This window comes from Juglans regia, chromosome 3 (genome assembly GCF_001411555.2).
Source record: "Juglans regia cultivar Chandler chromosome 3, Walnut 2.0, whole genome shotgun sequence".
NCBI lineage: Eukaryota > Viridiplantae > Streptophyta > Magnoliopsida > Fagales > Juglandaceae > Juglans > Juglans regia.
In genome coordinates this window covers 13487443-13510573 of record NC_049903.1, presented here as the reverse complement: position 1 = coordinate 13510573, position 23131 = coordinate 13487443, and the positions used below count along the sequence as shown (strand labels likewise).

At 36.3% G+C, this 23131-nt stretch overlaps 1 protein-coding gene and 1 long non-coding RNA gene across 8 annotated transcripts; both read right to left on the bottom strand.

Moving 5' to 3' along the window:
* Positions 1-6875: 6875 nt before the first annotated feature.
* LOC108998080 lies at positions 6876-12976 on the bottom strand. 2 transcript variants are annotated; one of them, XR_004801093.1, is made up of 6 exons: positions 12904-12976; positions 12538-12685; positions 12325-12400; positions 7624-7683; positions 7401-7526; positions 6876-7267 (listed from the first exon to the last, which is right to left on the bottom strand). It is a non-coding gene; the product is annotated as an uncharacterized LOC108998080 (long non-coding RNA). The 2 variants fall into 2 exon arrangements; XR_004801092.1 differs by having other exon boundaries at positions 12325-12685.
* Positions 12977-13104: 128 nt separating this feature from the next.
* On the bottom strand, positions 13105-20385 carry LOC108998079 (protein FAR1-RELATED SEQUENCE 5-like). 6 transcript variants are annotated; one of them, XR_004801089.1, is made up of 14 exons: positions 20120-20385; positions 17875-17953; positions 17695-17787; positions 17529-17618; positions 17341-17443; positions 17208-17254; positions 17055-17132; positions 16911-16977; positions 14715-16826; positions 14489-14615; positions 13989-14397; positions 13721-13875; positions 13462-13632; positions 13105-13232 (listed from the first exon to the last, which is right to left on the bottom strand). XR_004801089.1 is itself a non-coding variant. In XM_035688099.1 (11 exons), exons 2-10 carry the CDS (start codon positions 17932-17934, stop codon positions 14515-14517), a joined length of 2751 nt encoding a protein of 916 aa, XP_035543992.1. In that variant the 5' UTR covers positions 17935-17953; positions 20120-20385; the 3' UTR covers positions 13886-14397; positions 14489-14514. The 6 variants fall into 6 exon arrangements, 2 of the variants coding, with proteins under 2 accessions (XP_035543992.1, XP_035543993.1); XR_004801088.1 differs by having other exon boundaries at positions 13721-13862; XR_004801090.1 differs by having other exon boundaries at positions 13721-13862; positions 17341-17440.
* Between the last annotated feature and the right edge of the window lie 2746 nt (positions 20386-23131).

Here is a 23131-nt window from a genome sequence, read left to right as displayed (position 1 = left end):
TAGCGCAAAGCCACCCGGCAGCCTCATAAATCATCAGATTTTAAGATCACTTCTAAGAGGATACCAATGATTTCTAAAATCAGCAGATCCTAACCATAATTATTATTTCATGTTGATATATGAGTTTAGACGTTTACATCCAAAGAGAAATTTATTAAATATATCTTGTTAATTGAATTTGGCTTATATTCAATTTAACATAACAATTTTTAACTGGACGAAAGCCAATATCTTTATTAGCAATGCCATTTTTTTTTTTTTTACAATAAAACAAGCTCGGGTTGAGTTTGAGCATAACTAGAACAACCACAATTCACTTGAACTCCGCTTGATTACACTCATGGCAGGAGGAGATTATGGTTCAACCATCGCCTCTTCTTCTCATTTTGCTCGGCTTTACAAAGGAAGATTAGGGTGTATTTGTCAATGTTTTGAATACCGTACTGGACGATGTACCGGTCAAGACACTGGAACAAAATATTTCGATACCGGTACTGTTTCGGGATAGCGTTTCGAGATAACATTTCGGAATAGTCGATATATAAATAAATTATATATAAAAATTATATTCCAAAATAATAGTCTATATATAAATAAATTATATATAAATACATATATATAAATTATAAATAGTCTAGTCTGAATTGAGAGTTAAAAAATAAGCTAGTAGTTTGAAAAAAAAAAACACTGGCCGAAATATCGACCAGTACCGGCCGAAATTGAGGCTGGTACAGGCCGAAATTGAGGCCGGTAAATCCAGTACCGGCCGGTATGAAATAGATATAGTACCTGTACCGGCCGGACGACCGGTACGAAAAATTTCGGCCATACCAGCCGGTACGGTACGAAATTCACAACTATAGTATTTGTACGTCTAGAATATTTTAAAACTTTATAAACAATAGTGACATAATTTGAATAAAAATATTTTATTAAATTTTGGCCCTTTTAAAAAAGGAAAGAAAATGAGTTGAATAAAAATATTATAAAATTAAAAGTTATTTGAATATATTTTCTTTTTATTCTGAAATTTGTAAAGGTTGTATTAAGTTTTATTTTTTAATAATAATTAGGTAATAATTAGATAAAAAAAATTGAAATTTGAATTAAAAACTATTTTGTATTTGAGTGATGTTTAGAAATAAAATTACAAGAAGCTTTAATGATTTTAAGAATTCTTAGCATGTCAATTTGCATTAGAAGAAAATAGTGGAGAGTAGCATGTGTCATATATGTTGCATGGAGGAGGAGACAGTTGTTCATGCCCTTTAGAGCTGCCCTATAGTTGCAGATGTTTGGGCTGAAGAGGCAAGTCCTGTAAAAAAAATGGCAGAATGGAACTGAGGATTTTATGAAATTGTGGTTTGAGTTGTATACTCTATTAGCTACAGATAAACTAGAATTGGTTTCATATGTTTTTCACAAGTTATGGTCTAGAAGAAATGCCTTAGTTTTTGAAGATAAATTTAGAAGTCCAACTGCAGTTATGAGACTAGCAGAGGATGAACTAGAAGAATTTAAACTAGCTCAACATAAGGGATAGTGCAAACTAACGAGGGAGGTAGCAAGAGGGGATAGGCAGTGTTGGAAAAAGCCAGTTAGTCATTATTATAAAGCCAATTTTGATGCTGCTTTTGACAAGGTCAGTGAGAGGATGGGAATTGGCATAGTAATCAGGGATTGTAATGGTGATTTATAGTGGCGACATTAAGTGCATCCAGCGATAATGTCAATTCAGCTTTCCTTACTTAATGTTATGCTATGAACAGAATATTGAGTTTGTGTGAAGAGTTGGGGCTAAGACAAGTTATTTTTGAAGGAGATGCAAAGATAATGTTGGATGCTGTGAACTCTGAGACTGAAGATATTTTTTGGATGGATCAAGTGATTGAAGACACGAAGAAAATCTTATCTACTCAACTTTCATGGTTCACTTTATTGAAGGAAATGATGTTGCTCATGCTTTAGTCAAATTGGCTATTAAGTATAAAAGTTTGTTTGGATAGAGGAAGGACCTGAGACCTATCAACCTCCTTTTGAAAGATAAGTCTTGTAATGGTTGAGGTAATGGAATGAAGATGAGCTTATTTTATTTTTAAAAACAAAAAATTCTCAGCGTGTCTGAACGTGCCTTTGAATTCCTAGAATTTTTAAGGTATTATATTAAGTAAATTTATCCAAAACCCAACTTTTTTTTTTCTTAATTCAATGATAGAAACTTTGCTATATCAATAGTATTATCCTCTCAAATTCAAGTTCAATGGGTTAAAGATTTTAAGTACAAAACAAGATTAAATTAATAAAAAATAAATAAATAATAATAATAATAATAATATATTAATATTATTATTATTATTATTATTATTAAGAGCTCTAGACCCTCATCCCAAAAGATGTCGGCATAAGAGTTAAAAAGTCGAAGAAATAGAAAAAACATGAAAAATTATAATGTTATTACTTTTCTATTACTCATTTATTATTATTTTTATATTTTTTTAATTTTTAATTTTACTTAATAGTTAAAAAATATATTATTAGTAAAATTATATATATTTTTAAAATTTTTTAATAATTAAAAATGTTAAAAAATAATTAAAAATGATAATAAAAAATAAAAAACTTTTAAATGCATTTTAAATGATAAATAGATAGTAATAAAGTAGGAAACTTATAACTGCCCATAAAACATTAGGTCCTACATAACTGTCCCCTGCAATAGGGTTTTTTCTCGTCATACTACGAAATCTGTGAACTATTTATTAATATTGGAAGAAAAATTTTATACATTATCCCATGTCATTTTTATTTTTTTTTTCTTACAAAATATTATGATATATGGATGATGAATGAAAAAATTAAATTAATTTAAAAGGAATAAAATAAAAAATATATAATATATAATATATAAAAATGATGAATAAGAAAGCTTACATTAAAATTAGATTTTGCAACATGGATTTTCTGTAATGTACTTAAATATTATACCATCCGGAAATATATTAATAAAGAGGGAAGAATTGATATTATTCAGATCCTGGAAATTGATATTTATTTACATTTTACCATAAAATTTGGATATTTTAATCTGCATTTATGGCGAAAGTGATTGATGTCGTGGAGAACTCGAATTCCAAAAATAAACATTTATTATGAAATTGATCAGTCTCCTGTCAATGTACCTTTTTCTTTATTTTCTTTTTCTTTATTTTTTTTAATTTGTCAATGTACGTTAAAAGTCTCTCTTACATTAGAAATTAAAGTTGTTTAATATGTTATTTTTGTTTAGCAAATTAGTGAAAACTTTAATTTCATATTCGACTAACTATCTCCTTTTTTTTATAATAATAAAATATTAATTTTTTTAATCTATTTTTAATAGATATATTTTTAAATACTTTTTGTTTTCATTTTTATAATCAAAAAGTCTACTCAACCTCCGGTTTTGGAACCGCACGCCACACTCCTGACGTGGCCGAACCCGGTTCGACTCTATCCTTCTCCACGTCACGGTTTACCCACGAACTGCCTCTCGAGTGGCTCTTCTCTCTCAGTCCTCTCACCGAGTTATCCCTCAGTCCTCTCTCACCCTCGCTCGTTCGCACTCAAACAGACCTCTCACCCTCGCTCGTTCGCCCTCAAACCGTTCAACTCTCCCTCTTGAACCTCAGTCACTTCTACCAAACGCCTTCTTTCTCACCCCGACGCCATCACCCCATTCAGTCCCGAACCCTAGAAAAATTCTTCATCCTCTCACTTGACAGTACTCTCCGTCTGGATTTGCTGGAAGATCTAAGTCGAAACCATTCTCTCCCTCCTCTCACTCGACGCAGTCCTCGACAGTCTGGACACAGGTAAGTAATTTTTTTTTTCGAATTCATTTTTAATGTCTACCTTTGTGTCAATGTTGCGTCTCTCCCTCAGTGTTTCTGCATTTTGTTGTGGGTCTGCACTTTAATGGGACTCACTTCTCAGTCGCACATTTTTTAGCAAAAAAATTCAGGGAAGTCCCTCAACATGGTTACTGGTAACTACAAGTCTGTATCAGTGTCCCTTTCCTTTCTTCAAATTTTGGGAAGCTCTGTATTCAATTGTTACGGGCCATTTATCATTTATATGGCACAATACACAAAAGCCGAACCAAAACCCTAGTATTTTTCTTACTCCAATTAAAAAACCCTTTAGATTGTTTATTACACAAAATCTTTGATCTAGGTAATTGGGCACGTTGGCTAGAGGAAATGAATATTTGTCAGAAGAAATTTGGAACTCTCGGAGCTCTAAGCCAAGGAGTTCCTCTCAGTCCTCTCATCTGCGATGTTTGAATATGGATCTATTTTGGCGACTGCCAAGACATATTCTAGTGGCGGATTAGGAATAACTTCTGCCTTTAAATGTGGATATATCCTATGTAGCACGAAGTAGGGCAAATTTCTTTTTTCATTTTATTTAGTTTTTCCTTTGAACACTACTTATTAATATCTCTAATATTGTCATCATTTATAATTATATGCTTATGAATTTCAACCATTTTGATCAATCAGTTTTAAGAAAAGCATTAAAAAGGGAGCACCCATGAGAATAATGTGATGCCCTCAAAATGGACTTTATTTTTGTTTTAGCTTTGTCAATAAAATTTGTGGTGAGAATTGAGTAGCAACAAAATTTGGTAAAGTATTAAGTTATTTCTTAGACATTATGTGAGGAAAAGTTAAAAAAAAAAAAAAAAAACAGAAATTGAGTTCACATCCACCATTATGTCAATAAGATCCTCGTCATTTATCTTATGCTCATATGTTAGGGATGAGAAACCCTGTAAGAAATTCATGAATAGAGAGAAAAAAATAAGAAGCTTTTTCATGGTGTGCCAAAACAACTCTGTATATCAACAGTAACAACTTGCAAGTAGTATAAGTTGTATAACCTTTTTTGTTAATTCAATAACCCTTATCAACCTTTTGGTTAGAAAACTAGATTAAAAAAACTCGAAGTTTAAAAAACCAAAAGGCATGCATTAGGAAATTAGAAGCCTAATAACTTTTAGAAAGTTTGACGGTTATCAAATATCGTCAAGAAAAAGATGATGTGTATAAACAAAAGCAAAGCTTTGTGCTTCCATACAGTTTATATTTAATAGATATGTTTGTAATAGATATCACATCCATAGATATCTACTCAACATCCATATAAAACAAAAGAAAATTTTGGAAGATGCTTCAGTGTATGGTTGTTTATTTTCTCATGTTATTATTTTGTTTAGAGAGAATTCATCAAAATTCATGTCCACATCTAATGTAATGTAATAATTGAGTATTCTAGAAGAAAATCATTTCCTCCATTTTTTCATTTTTTACAAGAAAAAATCCATGATATCCATGTTACACTAAATTAAAGTAGTCTGAAAAACATGGACATCGTTGAAAATATTTCTCTGCTGTAGCATAATATATTGCTTAATCTTTTTATTGCTAAAGCAGGATTGTGGGGTTGGATAAAAGCAGCAAACAGATCCTGTTGAAATCAGGATTGTGGGGTTGGATCTTTAAATTTCGGTAATTTTAAGTCGACTTAATTTTATCTAGAGAATGAGGTGATGGTTAGCTTCATATAGTCGTTTTGGGAATTGTCTCAAGTACTATGTCTTGTTCTGTTTTGAAAGGCAGAAACTTTTAATAGGGATCGGAGATAGTACTATGCCCAGATGTTAGCATTCAAACTGCTTTTGGTTGTTAGCATTTTAGCATTCATTTTATCTGGTTGTAGATAGATTTTTATTTGGTTTGGAGGAAAAAAATAATGTTGAATTGATGTGAAACAAAATACATTAATTCAGCGTGTGGGTATTAATTCAGCACTTACACTTACAGTACTTTTACGTCAATCATCACGTAGATCAACTATGGCATCGAGTCAATCATCATCATGTGTAGTTAATGATGTTGAAATGGAATCACCGAGTTGTTGGTGTGGTTTGAAAGCACCATTAAGGATCTCCACACCCACAAAAATCCTGGAAGGAAATTTTATGCTTGTCCGAATTATGGAACGGTAAGTCAATTGCAAACTTTTGTATTGCTTGAATGCATGTTTAATGCATGTACAAAATTATTTATACATGAAGATTGAAATTCTTGAATTGTACACAGGAAGAAACAAGATGTCAATTCTTCATTTGGGCAGATATACTGCAATCAGTAGTATCTGAGAAAAACCTGATGAGAGAGAATGAAATTTGGAAGAGGGAGGATGCTTTATTGTTGCGTGAGCATGAAGCTCGAAAAGAAAAGGACAAACTAATAGAGAGAGAGAAAATGTTGAAGAAGCAAGAGGACGAACTTCGAAGAAGGCTAGTAGAGAATAGGGTTGTACGAATTTTGTTGTGTCTATATTGGATTGTATCTCTTGTAATAGTTTTTGGTTGGTTGTGAATGTAAATGTATCATGTTAGTTTTAAATGTAAATAGAATGATCGGATCCTAACAAGTGTATGATATATTATCGATGAATTCTAATTATGATAGCTTAGTTCTCTTCATGCCCCATATATGTTGTCTCATATATGTGCTCATATTGATATTATGTAACTTGATGGAGATTTTGCAAAGTCATAGAGATGGTGAAGACAATGGAGATGCAAATGTTGCTTGTGTAGATTCTAGGCTAGGAGTTTGGACGTTGATGTGGAAACACTTGTTCCTGAGTAGGGATGTTATTATCATTTTCTACATTTGGTTGATGTGGCTTGTTACTATCAGCTTGTTTCAAACCTTTCCCATAAAAATAATGGCTTGTTATTTTCTAGGAATTCTTGTATTGCACTTAAACAACAATAACTTCAAGAACATGCCGAGTGGAATTAGATGAAGTTTTTGAAGATATCATTCAAACAGAGTTGGGAATCCATTGATATTCAACATCAGAGTATAAACTACATTCAATGTCAATTAACATGGAAAAAGGAAACCAACAGATGATACTTTCTAGTCGTCTATAAAGTTGATGGTGAATGTTCAATACTTTGGTACTCGGGATAGATTTTGCAAAGTCATAAATTGTTTGAGAATGGCTTTCTCTTCATCAATGCGCTTTTGTTGTTCAGGATGTTTTGTTTTGATCTTCCTTTTCTCTTCCAATTCTCCAGAACCAAATATCGAACTGCTGATCATTTTCAGAAACAATGGTAGTTGTTGCAGCCTTTGTTGAAACGGGGGTCGCTGCAACGTCTTCCTCTACATCTGTCTGTTTCTTCTTTGTCCTCATAATGAAGTACCTATAAAATTCACACAAACCTCAAACTGTTAAGAAGCACGTTAAGGGCACTATAGATAATTTTGCCAAGTGACTAAATCAAAAGTTTCAAGACAGAAATTCACTAACTTTAAATAAATAATAATGATACTTACACTAGAAACAGAGAAGAAAAAATCAGGCCACAAAACTGTTTTACGCGTCTCAAACAAATAGAGGACTAAAACATGTTAAGAATATATTCCCTTCAAGACAGGGCAATCAAAGGGTTACCGATAATTCTGAAAGAGAAAATAGAAAGTGAATGTCAACCATTGACAATAACAAACTTCTTGTAGGTAATTAAGCATTGAAAGAAAGGTGGAACAAGTAGCTCACTTGAATGTTCTTGCTGATATTTTTGGCAAGTTGCCACTGAGATTGTTAAAAGAAAGATCCCTAGATGTTCAAACTATTACGGTTACTCATCAAGCTCAAGAACCAAATCAAGTTCAAGATCAAGAACAAGATCATTTATGAACCGGATCCTTTTGTATTTGTTAACTTAAACTCATCACGTGTAAATGTAAATCTACTGCTATAAATAAATGAAGTGATCCACCTGAAATTTACGGTGGTTTTTACAAACCTTTACATGGTATCTTAGAGCCCTTTCTCGGATTAACATCCAAACCGCAATCCAATGGCCTCCGTCAACCCCTCTCTCCCCTTCACCACCATGGTTCATCTCCTCACCATCAAGTTGTCTTCCTCAAATTATCTCCTCTGGCGCAGTCAGGTGCTACCGTTGCTGCAAAGTCAGAACCTTCTTGGATATCTTGATGGTTCCTGCGCAGAGCCCGCTGCTACCATTGTTTACGGCGACTCTGTTTCTGCAAACCCGAAGTTGACTGAATGGAAACAGATTGATCAACTTGTTCTAAGCCTGTTACTTTCCACCCTTACAGAAGAAGCCATGTCTGCTGTCGTTGGCTTATCCTCATCTCGGGCCGTCTGGTCTTGCCTGGAAAACACGTTTAGCCACAGATCAAAGTCTCGTGAGCTTCGGTTGAAGGATGACCTTCAGACTATGAAAAAGAATGACAAAACAGTCCCTGAGTTCTCCCGTGATTTCAAAGCCGTTTGTTATCAACTTGCTGCAATGGGACGTCCAGTTGATGATCTTGATAAACTTCACTGGTATTTACGTGGTCTTGGATCATCTTTTTCAGTTTTCTCCACCACTCAATTATCTCTGTCTCCTCTTCCTCTATTTGATGATGTTGTACCCAAAGCCGAAAGCCATGAGATCTTTGTTCGATCTTTGGACTCAACCTCCCCTCTGGGCTCCACTGCTGCTGCTTTTACCACTTCTAGAATTTCCAAACCCGCATCACATGCGGGTGGTCGTGGAGAGGGCCGTTCCTCTCATGGAGGACGTGCACGTGGTGGATGAAACACTCAAAGAACTCGTCCCATTCGCTGTCAAATATGCCGTCGTGAAGGCCATTATGCCTCTGTTTGCCGTGATCGTTACATTCGGCCCCCTAGTGCAAATTTAGTTGAAGCTTTCACTTCTTGCTCTCTTAATGATGGTCAAGACTCCGTCCAAGACTCCGACTGGTACACGGACACTGGGGCCACTGCTCATATGACCCATGATGCCGCTCAATTAGACACGGCAAACACTTATCTTGGTAAGGATTGTGTTGTATTTGGTAATGGTGCATCTCTTCCCATTTCTCACACCGGTACTTTCTCTCCAACTCCTTCTCTTCTTTTAAAAGATGTCTTAGTTGTGCCCGGTCTCACTAAAAATCTTATCTCCATTAGTAAACTAACCTCTGATTTTCCATTCTCTATTACCTTTACTAATGATCGATTCACTGTGCAGACTCGCGACACAAAAAGAGTGGTAGCAACCGGTCGACGTGAAAATGGACTTTATGTTCTTGAACGTGGTCATAAATCTTTCATTTCCGTTCTTCCTAATAATTGTCCGCGCGCATCTTTTGATGATTGGCATGCTCGTTTGGGCCATGTTTCTTATAGCATTATTTCTCTTTTGAATAAAAATCATCATCTATGTGTTACCTCTTTACTCCCAAATCCTAATGTGTGCTCTAGTTGTCAACTTGCTAAAAGTAAAAGACTTCCTTTTTCTCTGAATAAAAACCGTTCTTCTCATGTTTTGGATCTTATTCATTGCGATTTGTGGGGACCGTCACCTGTTCTTTCAAATCTTGGATTTCGATATTATGTTATCTTTATTGACGATTACTCCCGGTTTACTTGGTTCTATCCTCTAAAACATAAATCGGATTTTTTACGTATTTTTCTTCAATTTCATACATTTGTTGAAAATCAATTTTCTACTAAAATCAAAATTTTTCAAAGTGATGGGGGAACTGAATTCACTAATCATCAATTTCAACGTCACTTAATTTCCTCGGGTATTCGTCATCAAATGTCTTGTCCTTACACTCCATCTCAAAATGGTCGCGCTGAGCGCAAACACAGACATATAACTGAAACAGGTCTTGCTATGCTTTTTCACTCTCATGTCCCTCTTAAATTTTGGGTTGACGCGTTTAGCACTGCAACTTTCATTATTAACCGCTTGCCAACACCTCTTCTTAATAATCGCTCTCCCTTTGAGGTTCTTTTTGGTAAGCCTCCTTCTTACTCTAATTTTCATCCTTTTGGTTGTCTTGTTTTCCCCTACTTACGTGATTATGCTCCACACAAATTAGCCCCCCGTAGTCGTCCTTGTGTTTTTCTTGGCTATAGTATGTCCCATCATGGATTTCGCTGTCTTGATCGTCTCACTAATCAAGTTTTTATTTCTAGACACGCTGTTTTTGACGACCATGGCTACCCTTATCAAAATAACACTCAATCTGGGCCTTTAAACACTACCTCCATTTCTACCTTTCTAGAGCCGACCGCAACCCACTCTCCAAAAATAATTACCTCTTCTCCCTCACAGCCCATTACCATTCCGGATTTGTGTAGCTCTTGTTTAACTAACTCCCCTTGTAGTTCTGTTCCAACTTCAGTTGTGCATGTACCTGCTATGGATGAGCCGGGATCTCCCTTGGCTTCCTCCTTGCCTACTCCAGCCTTAGCTTCCGCTCCGAGCCCAGCTATAAATCCAGGACCAGCACCAATCCTTGGCACCCACCCAATGCAAACACGAGCCAAATCTGGGATTTTCAAACCTTCTACTCGGGCCCTTCATACATGCCTGGTTCCAAATTCCAATCTCATCAAATCCTTACTCACCATGCGCGAACCCAAAGGCTTCAAGACTGCTGCCAAACACCCTGGATGGATTGCTGCCATGGATGAGGAGCTTCAAGCTTTGCATCAAAATCACACTTGGGACTTAGTACCTCGACCGCCACGTACAAATATCGTTGGCTCCAAATGAGTCTTTCGCACCAAGTACCTTGCAAATGGCTCCGTTGATCGTCTCAAAGCCCGTCTTGTTGCTAAAGGCTACACCCAGCAACCAGGTCTTGATTTCAATGACACTTTCAGTCCAGTTGTCAAAGCCTCCACTGTTCGTGTTGTTCTTTCCTTGGCAGTGTCTAACCACTGGCCACTTCGCCAACTTGATGTGAAAAATGCTTTTCTAAATGGCATTCTTCAGGAAGAAGTTTATATGGAGCAACCTCCCGGATACATTGATCCAAAATATCCCTCTCATGTCTGCAGGTTGCGTCGAGCTTTATATGGGCTCAAACAAGCTCCTCGAGCATGGTTTCATCGGTTTAGTACTTTTCTTCTTGCTATTGGTTTTATTTGCAGTAGGGCTGACTCTTCTTTGTTTGTTCTTTCTAAGGGTACTGATTTAATCTATCTTTTATTATATGTTGATGATATTGTCGTGACCAGTAACAATTCACTTCTTCTTAATACTTTTATTAGCAAACTCTCCAAAGAATTTGCCACCAAGGACATGGGCTCATTAAATTATTTTCTGGGTCTCGAAGCATATCGGTCTTCCTCTGGTCTCTTTTTAAGTCAGGCCAAATATGCACATGAAATATTGCAACGTGCCAAACTTGTTGATAGTAAGCCCGTCAGCACTCCCATGGTAGTTGCACATCACCTATCCATTGATGGTCCTGATTTTGATGATCCTTCACTCTACCGGTCACTTGTTGGTGCTCTTCAATATCTCACTATCACTCGGCCTGATCTTACTCATGCTGTCTCTGCCGTAAGTCAATACATGCACAAGCCTTCCCTTTGCCACTTTCAGGCTGTTAAAAGGATTCTACGCTACATTAAAGGAACCCTGCGGTATGGTCTTTCATTCACCCCCTCTTCTTCTCGTGATATCCGCGCTTACTCGGATGCTGACTGGGCCGGTTGTCCTGACACACGACGATCTATCTCTGGCTATGCTATTTACCTTGGTGATAACCTTGTCTCTTGGCGTTCCAAGAAACAACCGACAGTGTCCCGTTCAAGTTGCGAATCAGAATATCGAGCACTCGCCAGCACCGCTGCTGAAGTCAAGTGGCTTGGCCATCTTCTTCATGATCTCAAGGTGATATCTTCCTCCTCTCCACTTATATTTTGTGATAATCAAAGCTCCATTTTTCTTGCAGCAAATCCAGTCTCTCACAGTCGCTCGAAACATATTGAGCTCGATTATTATTTTGTGCGTGAATTGGTGGCCTCCGGACAACTTCAACTTCAATATGTACCTACCAATCTCCAGCTTGCTGACATTTTTACCAAAAGCCTTAGTCGTTCTGCATTTATATTCTTTCGTTCCAAGCTTCGCGTCTGAGACTCTCAAACGCTAGGCTTGCGGGGGGGTATTACGGTTACTCATCAAGCTCAAGAACCAAATCAAGTTCAAGATCAAGAACAAGATCATTTATGAACCGGATCCTTTTGTATTTGTTAACTTAAACTCATCACGTGTAAATGTAAATCTACTGCTATAAATAAATGAAGTGATCCACCTAAAATTTACGGTGGTTTTTACAAACCTTTACACAAACTATAGAAGTGAATACATATTTTTTATAAAATATATGGATGGCAGAGTAAACTACTGAGCAAAGGACAAGTACATACACGAGAGTGAGACCTTTAATATTGGATAGAGACTCGGGACAGGGTCCAGTAAGGCTGTTGTTGTTTAACCTCCTCACTTGCTCAAAAAACAAAGTTAAAGCCAGAAGAGTTCAGAAAGCTAGCACTGAGCATGTGGCAAACTAGACAACATTCAATTAAGGTATTTATTTTGCAAGAAACAAAAAAAAAAAGTATGAAGTCTCTGAAACTTACAGATAATTCAGGTTCTTGAGGCCCCGCAGCACTTACACTAGGTATTTCACCACTGAATGTATTGTTGGAGAGATCTAGTTTTTGAAGCTTCTCCAACGTTCCAATGGTAGTTGGAATTGGACCTGAAATGGCATTGTTTTGCAGCAACCTACACATTTATAGAACCATAGTTTATTATTCAGGGGCAAATGTTTTAACACTACCCAAACAAAACTCTTATGTCGAAGAAACCTTGGTGTTAATACTTGAAACAAGATGGAGTAAAAATTAAGACCAAAAACAATCAACACAACAGAAGTCATAACCAGCTGCCAAGAACAAACAAATTTCAAATCTAAAATCAGTGAAAATGATGTAATAACTTACAGATATTGCAAGTTAGTGAGGTCTCCAATCTTTGGCGATAAGGTACCAGACAAGCTCTGGCTTGGCAATCCCTTGTTTAAAAAATAATAATGATGATGAACCTTGACTGAACTGAGTTCAAACTGAAATGAGCTAATTAAAAGTATTGTCCTGCTTTTCTTTGACCAAAGTTTATAGGAAGATGCAGGCAACTTACAAAGCAGAAACATGGCCATCGGCAGAACAGGTAACCATCCTCCAGCTACATGGATCTACAGAATTAATGTCCCAATTCTACAGAACATTATGCGGATCAATCAGATCAGTTTTTATGGCCATCAAAGCTACAACTGTTGAAAGTTCAGGGGCAAATGATAACATAGAGTTATTCTGTGAATGAAAATAGAAATTACAAAAATAACTAACTCTTAAATTCAATTATAAGGAACAGTAGTTATTTCGAAAATGAAATATACAGGGAAAAAAAAAGAGAGAAATAAATTCAATAATCTTCAACAGGAAAAGAATAAGAGAGAGAAGTTCAATTGAAGATCATCAGAAAATCTGCGGAGAGCCAACCTTCATAGTTTATACCAGTTGGAGAAAGCGTCGCAGAAGAAGTTTCGATCAATGCTAAAACCAACAGACCTACTTTCCAGAGCATGAGACTACTTCTTTCCAGAGCACCATAATAACTTTTGCCACCACATACGAGGTGTTCTTTTGAGTAACAAAAAATTCGTAGACAATCTGCATTTAGTATTTAAATTGAGTTTGCTATTGAACAAATAAACAAATACAACAAAAATAGTCTTGTTGGTTCCAGAGAAAATTATACCATCTCTTCCCACAGTTGCCAGATAGGCACCATCAGTTGAGAAAGCATGTACAAAAATAGTCTTGTTAGTACCCAAACTCTGATTATGTCAACACTTGTTCAGAGAATGGGAGAAGAGAAGCTACGAGTTTGGATAATTTTCCTGCACCAAAACCCTATATCAGATGAAGTTAAACACATATTCAGCATAAAAATCTCAAGAACTGGTACCCAAAACGTGATTATACAGGCAATTGTCATTGAATAAACTATGTATTCTGTCCCTCACCTAGCATAGAGAAGAATATCATAAAGCCTTAGATGAGAACATTAACTCTTCACTGTACGAGAACCTAATGAAACAGCATACAGTTTTTTTTGGAATCCCCAACCATGAAACAAGAATACTTCTTCTGAACAAGGCAAAAAAATGTTTCCAGTTCAACCAAAAAGCTTCTACTCTGTCGTCCCATGCAGTAGCTGTTCAAAATTTTCCTGGGAATCCCAATATATTTGAGTAGAACTAATACCAGCACAAAAATTGTTCAGAGTCCTTCCACCCACGTGCACATACAAAATGCCCAAGCTTCTACTCTATCTTCCACCACAGTTCACAAAAGCCTGAGATCTCCAAAATATATATACAAGACTCAGGGACAATATCTATGCTAAGTTCCATCGGGCAAGCTTGGCGTAGCCTGAAACTTACAGATAATGTACACATTATGATCTGAGATAACATTAAAAACAGAAAAATTGCAATGACAAAAGGTGGACATAACCTCAGACCTCATCATTGGCCGAGTAAGCTTGTGTTAGAGTACTACACTGGGTTTGGATAACAACCTCCTCAACAGTAGCACCAACTTCTGACACCGGGAGGTCAACATTGTGTGATGTATCGTCAAATAGATTTCTGTATGTCTAGATTGGAAAATAAAATCAGTTTCATCTATTAGGAACAATATATACATGCATCCCAATATCTACACAAGTGTTTTTTTTAATGTAATACCTGTTTTTTTTTTTCTCTTCCTTGTAGCCTTCTCGACCATTGGGACCTTTCTTCGTGTTGGTGGTCTCCCTTTCTCCCGAACAACGTGCGGGCTTAATATTTTCTTATCCTTATCGGCGACGGCGACCACATTCTGTTTTAACTTTGAAGAACCGGACTCAGGCTCTAATCGTACATACTTATGCTCAAAGTCGTCCAACATATGAAAGAATGCATTCACATCTTCATCATTTCGAGATACACGCGTCACAAATCTTAGACATCTTTGTACGACAAGCTCATAGCGTCGTGCATCCGCATTGACCCGTACATCATCATAACTACTCTTAACCAGTGTGTATCTTCTCTTTAAGTCTTTCCTCCATCGATCCAACACATATTTCTCTAGCAACACATGTATGTACTTCATCTGACAGACCTTAAATGCATGCCTACAGAGAATTCCCCTCATCTCAAACAAGGCACACGTGCATTGAATTTCACATTCGTCTTCATTAAAGTAAACAATGTACTTAATAATTTTGGACTGTCCATCAGGTGTAGAGATTTCTTCTAAAACATCGAAGGTGGAAATGCTACCTTCAGTGCCCACAAGTGAAGGGTTACATAAAAGCATCCCCCAAACCTCTGCTTGGACCTCTTTAAATTTTGCATTCGTGTATAATGACTGAAACTGCCTCTCAATCTTGAATAGGGATACACATGGGATTGTTTGGTTACAGGACTGGAAATCAGCTGTCGTCTCCGCCTCCACCTTCTTCCTCAAAGCATTGTCAAATTGATCGACAAATTCTTTCAATGTCGTACCGGAATGCACATAACCGTCGAAGAAAGCGTTCATGCTTTCAGACTGTTGAGTAGTGCTCATACCAGCCCAGAATACACCTTTCAAGTAAACTGGTACCCAAAATGACCTCTCAGCGTACAACCCCTGCAACCATGAATTGTCAATAAGGTCATAGTTATGAATTAACTGCCCCCATTTCTCCTCAAATTGTTCGGCATTTTGTGTATCATAGACTGCACTCATAATTGCAGTCTTCAGTCCTACGTTATATGCTGAGTGAGATTCCAATTTCTCCGGCAGTTTCCGCATTATATGCCAGAGACAATATCGATGTCTTGCATTCGGGAATACAATCTCAATCGCATTCTTCATTGCCCTGTCTTGGTCTGTTATGATCGCTACGGGTGCCCATCCATTCATGCATTCTAACCATGCTTCAAACAACCAGACAAAGGTATTTGTGTCCTCGCTTGATATCAAGCCTGCCCCTAAGAGAATGGATTGTCCATGGTGGTTTACTCCAATAAAGGGAGCAAACGGCATCCCGTACCTATTTGTTAGGTACGTAGTATCGAACGTGATGACATCTCCAAAGTACTCATATGCGGCCCGACTTCGTGCGTCAGCCCAAAACACATTTCTAACTCTAAACTCATCATCCACATCCATGACGGAAACAAAGTCATCGTTCATTTTCCTCATTCTCTTAAAGTAGCCGTTTAGTGCTTCACCACCTCCTTTACTCATTCTCAAGTATCTAGCTTTGTTAATAAAATTCCTACAGTCTTTCTCTTGGAAAGCTAAATTCTCAAACCCCCCAGCATCAGTCACAAGTGCCTGGAAATTTTTATTCATCCGAATACCCGCTCTGTCATTCAAATCGAGCATTCTCTGACTATATTCATCCAAATGTTTGTGAGATCTAAAAAATCTAGATTTTTGTGGGCTAACCGTACTGTGATTGTGAACAAGATCAACACTGGTCAACACCCATACCCCATTCACAAACCGAGCATTTATCTTCGCCTTACAATCAGTTTTTGTTGTTGGCCTTGGCTTTGAGAAATTACTGTGGCTAGGATAATATTTGCCACCACGTGCACAGCCAATTGTCACATACTTTGCACTCCCATCCAGATCTCTCTTCGTTCTTCTTATGATAACACCAAAACCCTCTTGTTTGGCGTATCGTTTGTAATAGTCTAAAACCTCTTTATCAGTAGCAAAGTGCATACCAACGTTTGGAGGCTCAACTCTATTATTATCATCTGATACTTCATTCATCCCCTCCGCATCTGGCTCTATATTTATGTCGGATGAAATTTCTGACAAGAAAAATTGCATAGTTAGAAAAATTGCATTTTTACTGTAATTAGTGGATGTTAACTGATATGCATGTAAATTTAGACCTTCTAAATTCTGATCGGGTACAGAATTGGATGGCATAGTTGGCACACGTGGTGGCATCGCTGAATGCTGCATATTTCGAAATGCACGCTATTCAGTACCCAAAAATACAGAGGTACAAGAAACAAGCATAAAAATAGACTCACATAAACTACATGGGTTGTATCTTCACCTCGTCTCAACTCTTCCGGAATACTCGACAAAGGGGATGGCGGTGCCAGATGCTGCAAAAAATCTACTTTGTTACAATGACTCAAACCCACACATTAAACAAAATCAATATCCATTGTACACTTTACCTGGCTAGGCCAAGCATATGGATATGGATATGGATGTGGATATGTTCCTGAGAAGGAAGATTGCATGGTTAGGAACAATATATGTATTTTTAATATATTTAGTGGATGTTAACTGATATGGTTAAAAGTGTACCTCCTAAATTCTTTTCAGCTACAGAGGATGATGGCATAGTTGATGATTCACTAGGGCAAGATGGGTAGGGCATAGTTGGCACACATGGTGGCATCGCCGACTTCTGCATTTTTTCATAATGCACGTTATAAGATGTACAACATACGAAGGTACATGAAACAATCAACAATGAGACTCAAATGAACTACCTGGGTTGTATCTTCATCTCGTCTCAACTCCTCTGGATTACTCGACAGAGGGGATGACATGGTTGTTCCAAATGGTGGCAGTGGCAAATGCTGCAAAAAAAGCTATTGTTAGAATGACTCAAACCCATGCAATAAAAAAAAAATCAATATACTAAAATAGCTTTACCTGACTACCCCAAGCGTACGGATTTGGATGTGGATATGGATTTGGAGGCATCATATATGGCAGGTTATATGGATTTACATTTCCATAATATTCCTATAATATATCAATAAACAATGGATTAAGTAAATGCTAACAATATCCCAGGCTGCGATATTTATAAATAATCAATGTGTAGCATACCTGGGTTCCTGAAATCGATGTAGAAGGCCTGGGTGGCCTTCCATCTTCCTCTTCGCCCATCACGTAATTTATTCAATATCTATTGATGAAACAATATTATATCAACATAAGAAATCCCACAACCTGCATTCACAAGGTATAGAAGCTAAGGGCTGGAAAAAAAACCTGCATACGTCCATCGTTACTCTTTCTAGATCGACATAATGCTCATGATATTTTCTACAATTATTTGGTTGATAGGTAGTCACTTGAAATCACCGCAATTGAGGAGTTTTTTTTCCAACTTATTATTTATTGTTGCCTTAATGTATTCCCAACGGGATAATTTTCGCCAGTATAGAGTTTCTCAGCATTATTTTTCATTCATTTATTTAATTCAATAAATGATGAGGTATCATCTTTCTTGAGCATTTTCAAGAACTTCTAAGATATTTTGGTTTTTTCATTGTATTTAGAATTCAATCTACACCCCTTACAAGTATAACTCTTCTTCTATTAAATGTTATATCAAGCAATTTAACAAAAGACTACTAATTGATACCTGAAAGAAGAAACATTTCCATCTGATTGAGTGTTTTTCTTTTCCTGGCAATTTTTACTCTACAGGATGATTGTAGGAGTCTCAATATTCTAATAGCTTCTTTTTTTTTTAAATATAACAATCCCTTGCCCAAAAAACGAAAGGAGACACAGACCAACATATTGCAGAACTCAATGAACAACGTACAATGGGCTGTATTTAACCAAAAAATGCATACTTTTTAGTTACTTTTTATGTTCCTTGTATGATTAAATGTGCATTTAGAACTAAGAAACGTAATGGGATTTAACCAATGACAAGTAATGATAAACACAGCCCATATATACATTTTATATACATAATACATGTATGTATATATAATATATGGACATCTAGTTCTCATACCTCCAGTATAAATAGAACTTCTTGTAAAGTGAAAAAAAGGAAGAAGCCATCTTTGTTCCTTGCTTTTTCTTTTTCTTTTTCTTTACTTCATTTTCCTGATTTGATTTTGATTGGTTCAAGAAGTTAAGACTAGGTCCAAAGTAACTGAGATTCAAATTTAATGGCCTTTTTGTTGCATGGGATATGGATTCCGATCTCGGGCAGTTCCTTTTATATATTGAGGATAGATTTACACATAAATCTTATATGAAGTATATGTACTAATTTAGTTTAATGTAATAAGTCAGATCTACTTTATTATAAAAAGAGTTTTATAACTTAATGGATCATCACGTCATTAACTAAATTTGCAGAGACATTTAAATATTTTAACATTAACAGATGTCTACCACATGCAACTGAACATCGGATCCCAGTTGTGTCTTCCAGTCCTATAGGAGCTGGGTATATATAGTATAGCCCTTTATCTAATCTAAACAACTGCACTAACAATGAGCTAGCTTCCCATCACACAGAAATTACATTTGAAGTCAAGCATAACATGCCAATATTTGGAGATATTTTATTTATTGGGATTTAGAAGCTTGCGTTCGCATCCCACTGTGCTTTAAATATTTGTGAATGTATTCTAAATATCTGAGTCCGATTCATTATATATGTATAGGAATATGTACATGTTTCTTTTTGCATTTCCTATCTTGTTGATAATCTTGCAGAAGCAAATGGGTGATGCCGTTTGGTTCTTATCAACTATTCTGACATGTATATATAAGTTTTGGCAGAATCAACCTATTGGAGGTTATGGCAGGGCAAACAAAGTGGGAAACTTTCAGATTTTGGAAGTGATGAATGAAGTTGAAATGAATGGTCAACATACAAAGCGCACAGATTATAAAATGAATGGTCAACATATAGCCTCATACATAGCAATAAGGATGGCTTAATGGGACCAAATTGTTTCCAAAACTTTTCTTTTCTTTTTCTTATAAGTAAAAAATTCCAGAACTTCTAAAGATAATTTATTTCTACTAGACAAAATAAGGGCCAAATATTTAGCATTCACAACCAGTTGACCACTGCTTGCAATACCGTAGGTGTCTCCATAAATATTTTCGGATGTTATCAACAACCCAAAACCTCCACAAAACACAGATCAAACAACATCAAATCGGCTCATTTCAGATGTTATCAACAACCAAAAAAACATACAACATCAACAACCCACAAAACACAGATTAAACAAATAGGAATGGATATTCAAGACGATCGGAGATGCAACGAAAAGAGAAAAATATAAATTCATTTTCTTTAATTTCTTACCCTTGCAAGACGACCTACGGTGGCTCTCAGCAGCAGCAAACCAGTGGATGACTGAAGCGTGCGGAAATGGCGAAGTTGAACAACCCGTACAAAAATTCAAAACCCAGTGGAGAATATTTGCCACTCGGTGCCGCCGTGATGGAGCCACGCACTTCCGGAGTGATGGAGACGCATGGGGCTGGCAGAGGGTCAGGCCGGCGGCGACACGAGCTGGGGGAGTGGATGAGAGAACGGTTCTCGCAGGGGAAAGAGGAGGGGGAATGATTTCTGAGCCGAAGCAGAATGTGGGGGGGCGGGGGAGCGGGGGGAAATTGAAATAAAACTAAAGAAGAAGACGCACGTTTTCATTTAAAATATATATATATATATACACGTCGGATGGAGTGTGGAGGATGGATGAACAGTGGGCTGTTGTATAGATGAACTCTTTTATAATTTCTAACAACTTCTAACAATTATTTTTATTTTCATTTTCAATATCCAACTATCTATACAATTAAAAAACTCTTAAAAAAAAAAGACCAACAGCTCGTAACATTTGTTTAAGGCCACGTTTGATTCCCAAACCCAACGGGCCAACGAGTATTCCCAAACTCCTTCAACCATCCAAACACCTATGACTGCTCACTCCGAATTTGCTGGACTCGTTACTGTGCTTTGCCGTGACTTGAGCTCCTGACTGCTTTTTGCAGTTAAAGCAGATTCTTCGTTACTCTTCACACGTCTGCTTCTTCTTTCCGTTGGGTGAATTGCCTTCCGTCTCTCTCTCTCTCTCTCTCTCTCTCTCGTGTTTCTTCTTCCTCAGGGTGAGGTATCCTTTGAGCCCCCTTCTTGCTAAGGAGAACAAAATCCCCTGCGACTCCATCCAGCTGCAAGCTTCCTTCCCTTCTATGTATCTTGAATCGCCGGTGCCCATCTCCAAATCGGGAACCACCTGCTGCAGCCGACAGCTTCAACACCTCTTTTTTTGGAGCTAATGAACTTACCGTTGATTGAAGACGATTTGTGAACAGAAATGGTGTAAAAAGCCCACTCGAGTGAATAGAAAGGGGAGAGAACAATGGATGTTTGGGAGGAAATGCAGTCGCTCGAGCGGCGCAGGGTTTTCTTTTGTAATTAAACGTCGCTCGAAGGTTTTAAAAGTCCTGCTCGAGCGCCGTGTCGAGCGGAATTCCGTTACTTGACGGTTCCGGATGCCGTTACACAACACCGTTTTTTTTTTTTTTTTTTTCAAATTTTCACAGCAAGCTGGCGTGTGTAGGGGGACAATCACTGCAAATGAACAGTGGTGGGTCCCTTGAAGCTTTGTAGAGACCTTCGATTTTTCACAGTAGTTTTTTAGGGTGATGCGAAAGCTGTTAACGAAGAAAATACAGACTACTCGATTTATGGGAGTACGTTGAAGATGCAAAGAAGATGTTGCAGCAGCAGCAATGGAAGGTGCAGTTTGTTGACATCAAATGAGGTGGCTCACATGTTAGCTAAGAGGGCTTTTAGAAAAGGAAAAGCATTGTATTGATGACACTTTTCAAAGTATATACAGATATCTGTTCTTTGATTTAAAAAAAAAAAAAACAGTGGTGGGTCTTACAGATTTTACAACACTCCATAAATATATATAAATTCATCTAAATATTTAAATATATTTTAAATTCATTTAAATGTCTCATAAAATTCACTCAACCACTATTATTCATAAAATAAAACTCACCCAACCATCAACTCATTATTATTCATAAAAAATTCAAATCTACTTAATACATCTCGACATCTAAATGCAGCCTAATTCTTCCTTAAATCACTTTCAAACTTTCCCTTATTTTCTTCACATCCGAGTAAAACTCATGGTAGAAACGAGGAATTAGTTAGAAGAAAATAAGCTGGGTTACCCAATTAAATTTTGTTAGCTGAAAAGGCAGGGTTAATTAAGGTTTGGATTCATGTATATATAAGTTGAGGTATTTTGTAAATAGTAAAATAAAAATTAAATTATTTATTATATTTTATGTAAAAATTTAAAAAATTATTTTACAATTAAAAAAAATTAAATTATTTATTATATTTTATATAAAAATTTAAAATAATTATAATAATAAAATGATTAGTTAAAGTTAATTTTCAATTCAAACGAAGCAGGCCGGTAACTAGGGGTGTAAACTCAAACCGGAAAACCGGACCGGACCGGACCGGTCTGGAACCGGTTTTTAAAACGTAAAAACCGGCCGGTTCCGGTCTGGTTCCGGTTCCGGAATTTTTTGGACCGGACCGGACCGGTTGATTAAAAAAAATAAAAAATAATATTTTTATATATAAGTTTTATACAAAATATTTTATATATATTAAATATTAATATATATAAGTTTTATATATAATGTATAATTATAAATTTTTATGTGAAATTTTATATATAACATATATATTCATATATGAAATAATTTCTTATTATAATTTATAAATTATTACATAAAATGTTAATACTAAATCACTAAAAGTTTATAACTAATACTAATATATAACTTATAACTATACCAATAGTCTAATATTAATACTATTATATAGTCTAATATATTAATAAAAGTATAAAACAGTTTTTTTTAAATCAATTTTTTTTTTTTTATAAACAAATTTTTAATGACAAATTGTGAAATTTATATTTTTAAAAAACCGGAAAACCGGACCGGACCAGACCGAAAACCGGTAAAACCGGAAGTACCGGTTTAGGAGGGTAACCGGTGCGTAATCGATTTTGAAAAATATAAAACCGGTACATACCGGTTCGGTCCTAGATTTTATCCAAAACTGAACCGGACCGGACCGATTACACCCCTACCGGTAACCCAATTAATTTTTGTTGCAGAGAATTTATAAGCTACGACGTTCTTACAGACAACGACTGCATGCAGCAGATAATAAATATTTAAAGCATTTAAATATCGGCGGTTGTAGATCTCATTTAGGGGATGGGAGACAAAAAAAAAATAATGGAGATTTCTAATTATTGTATCACCTTTT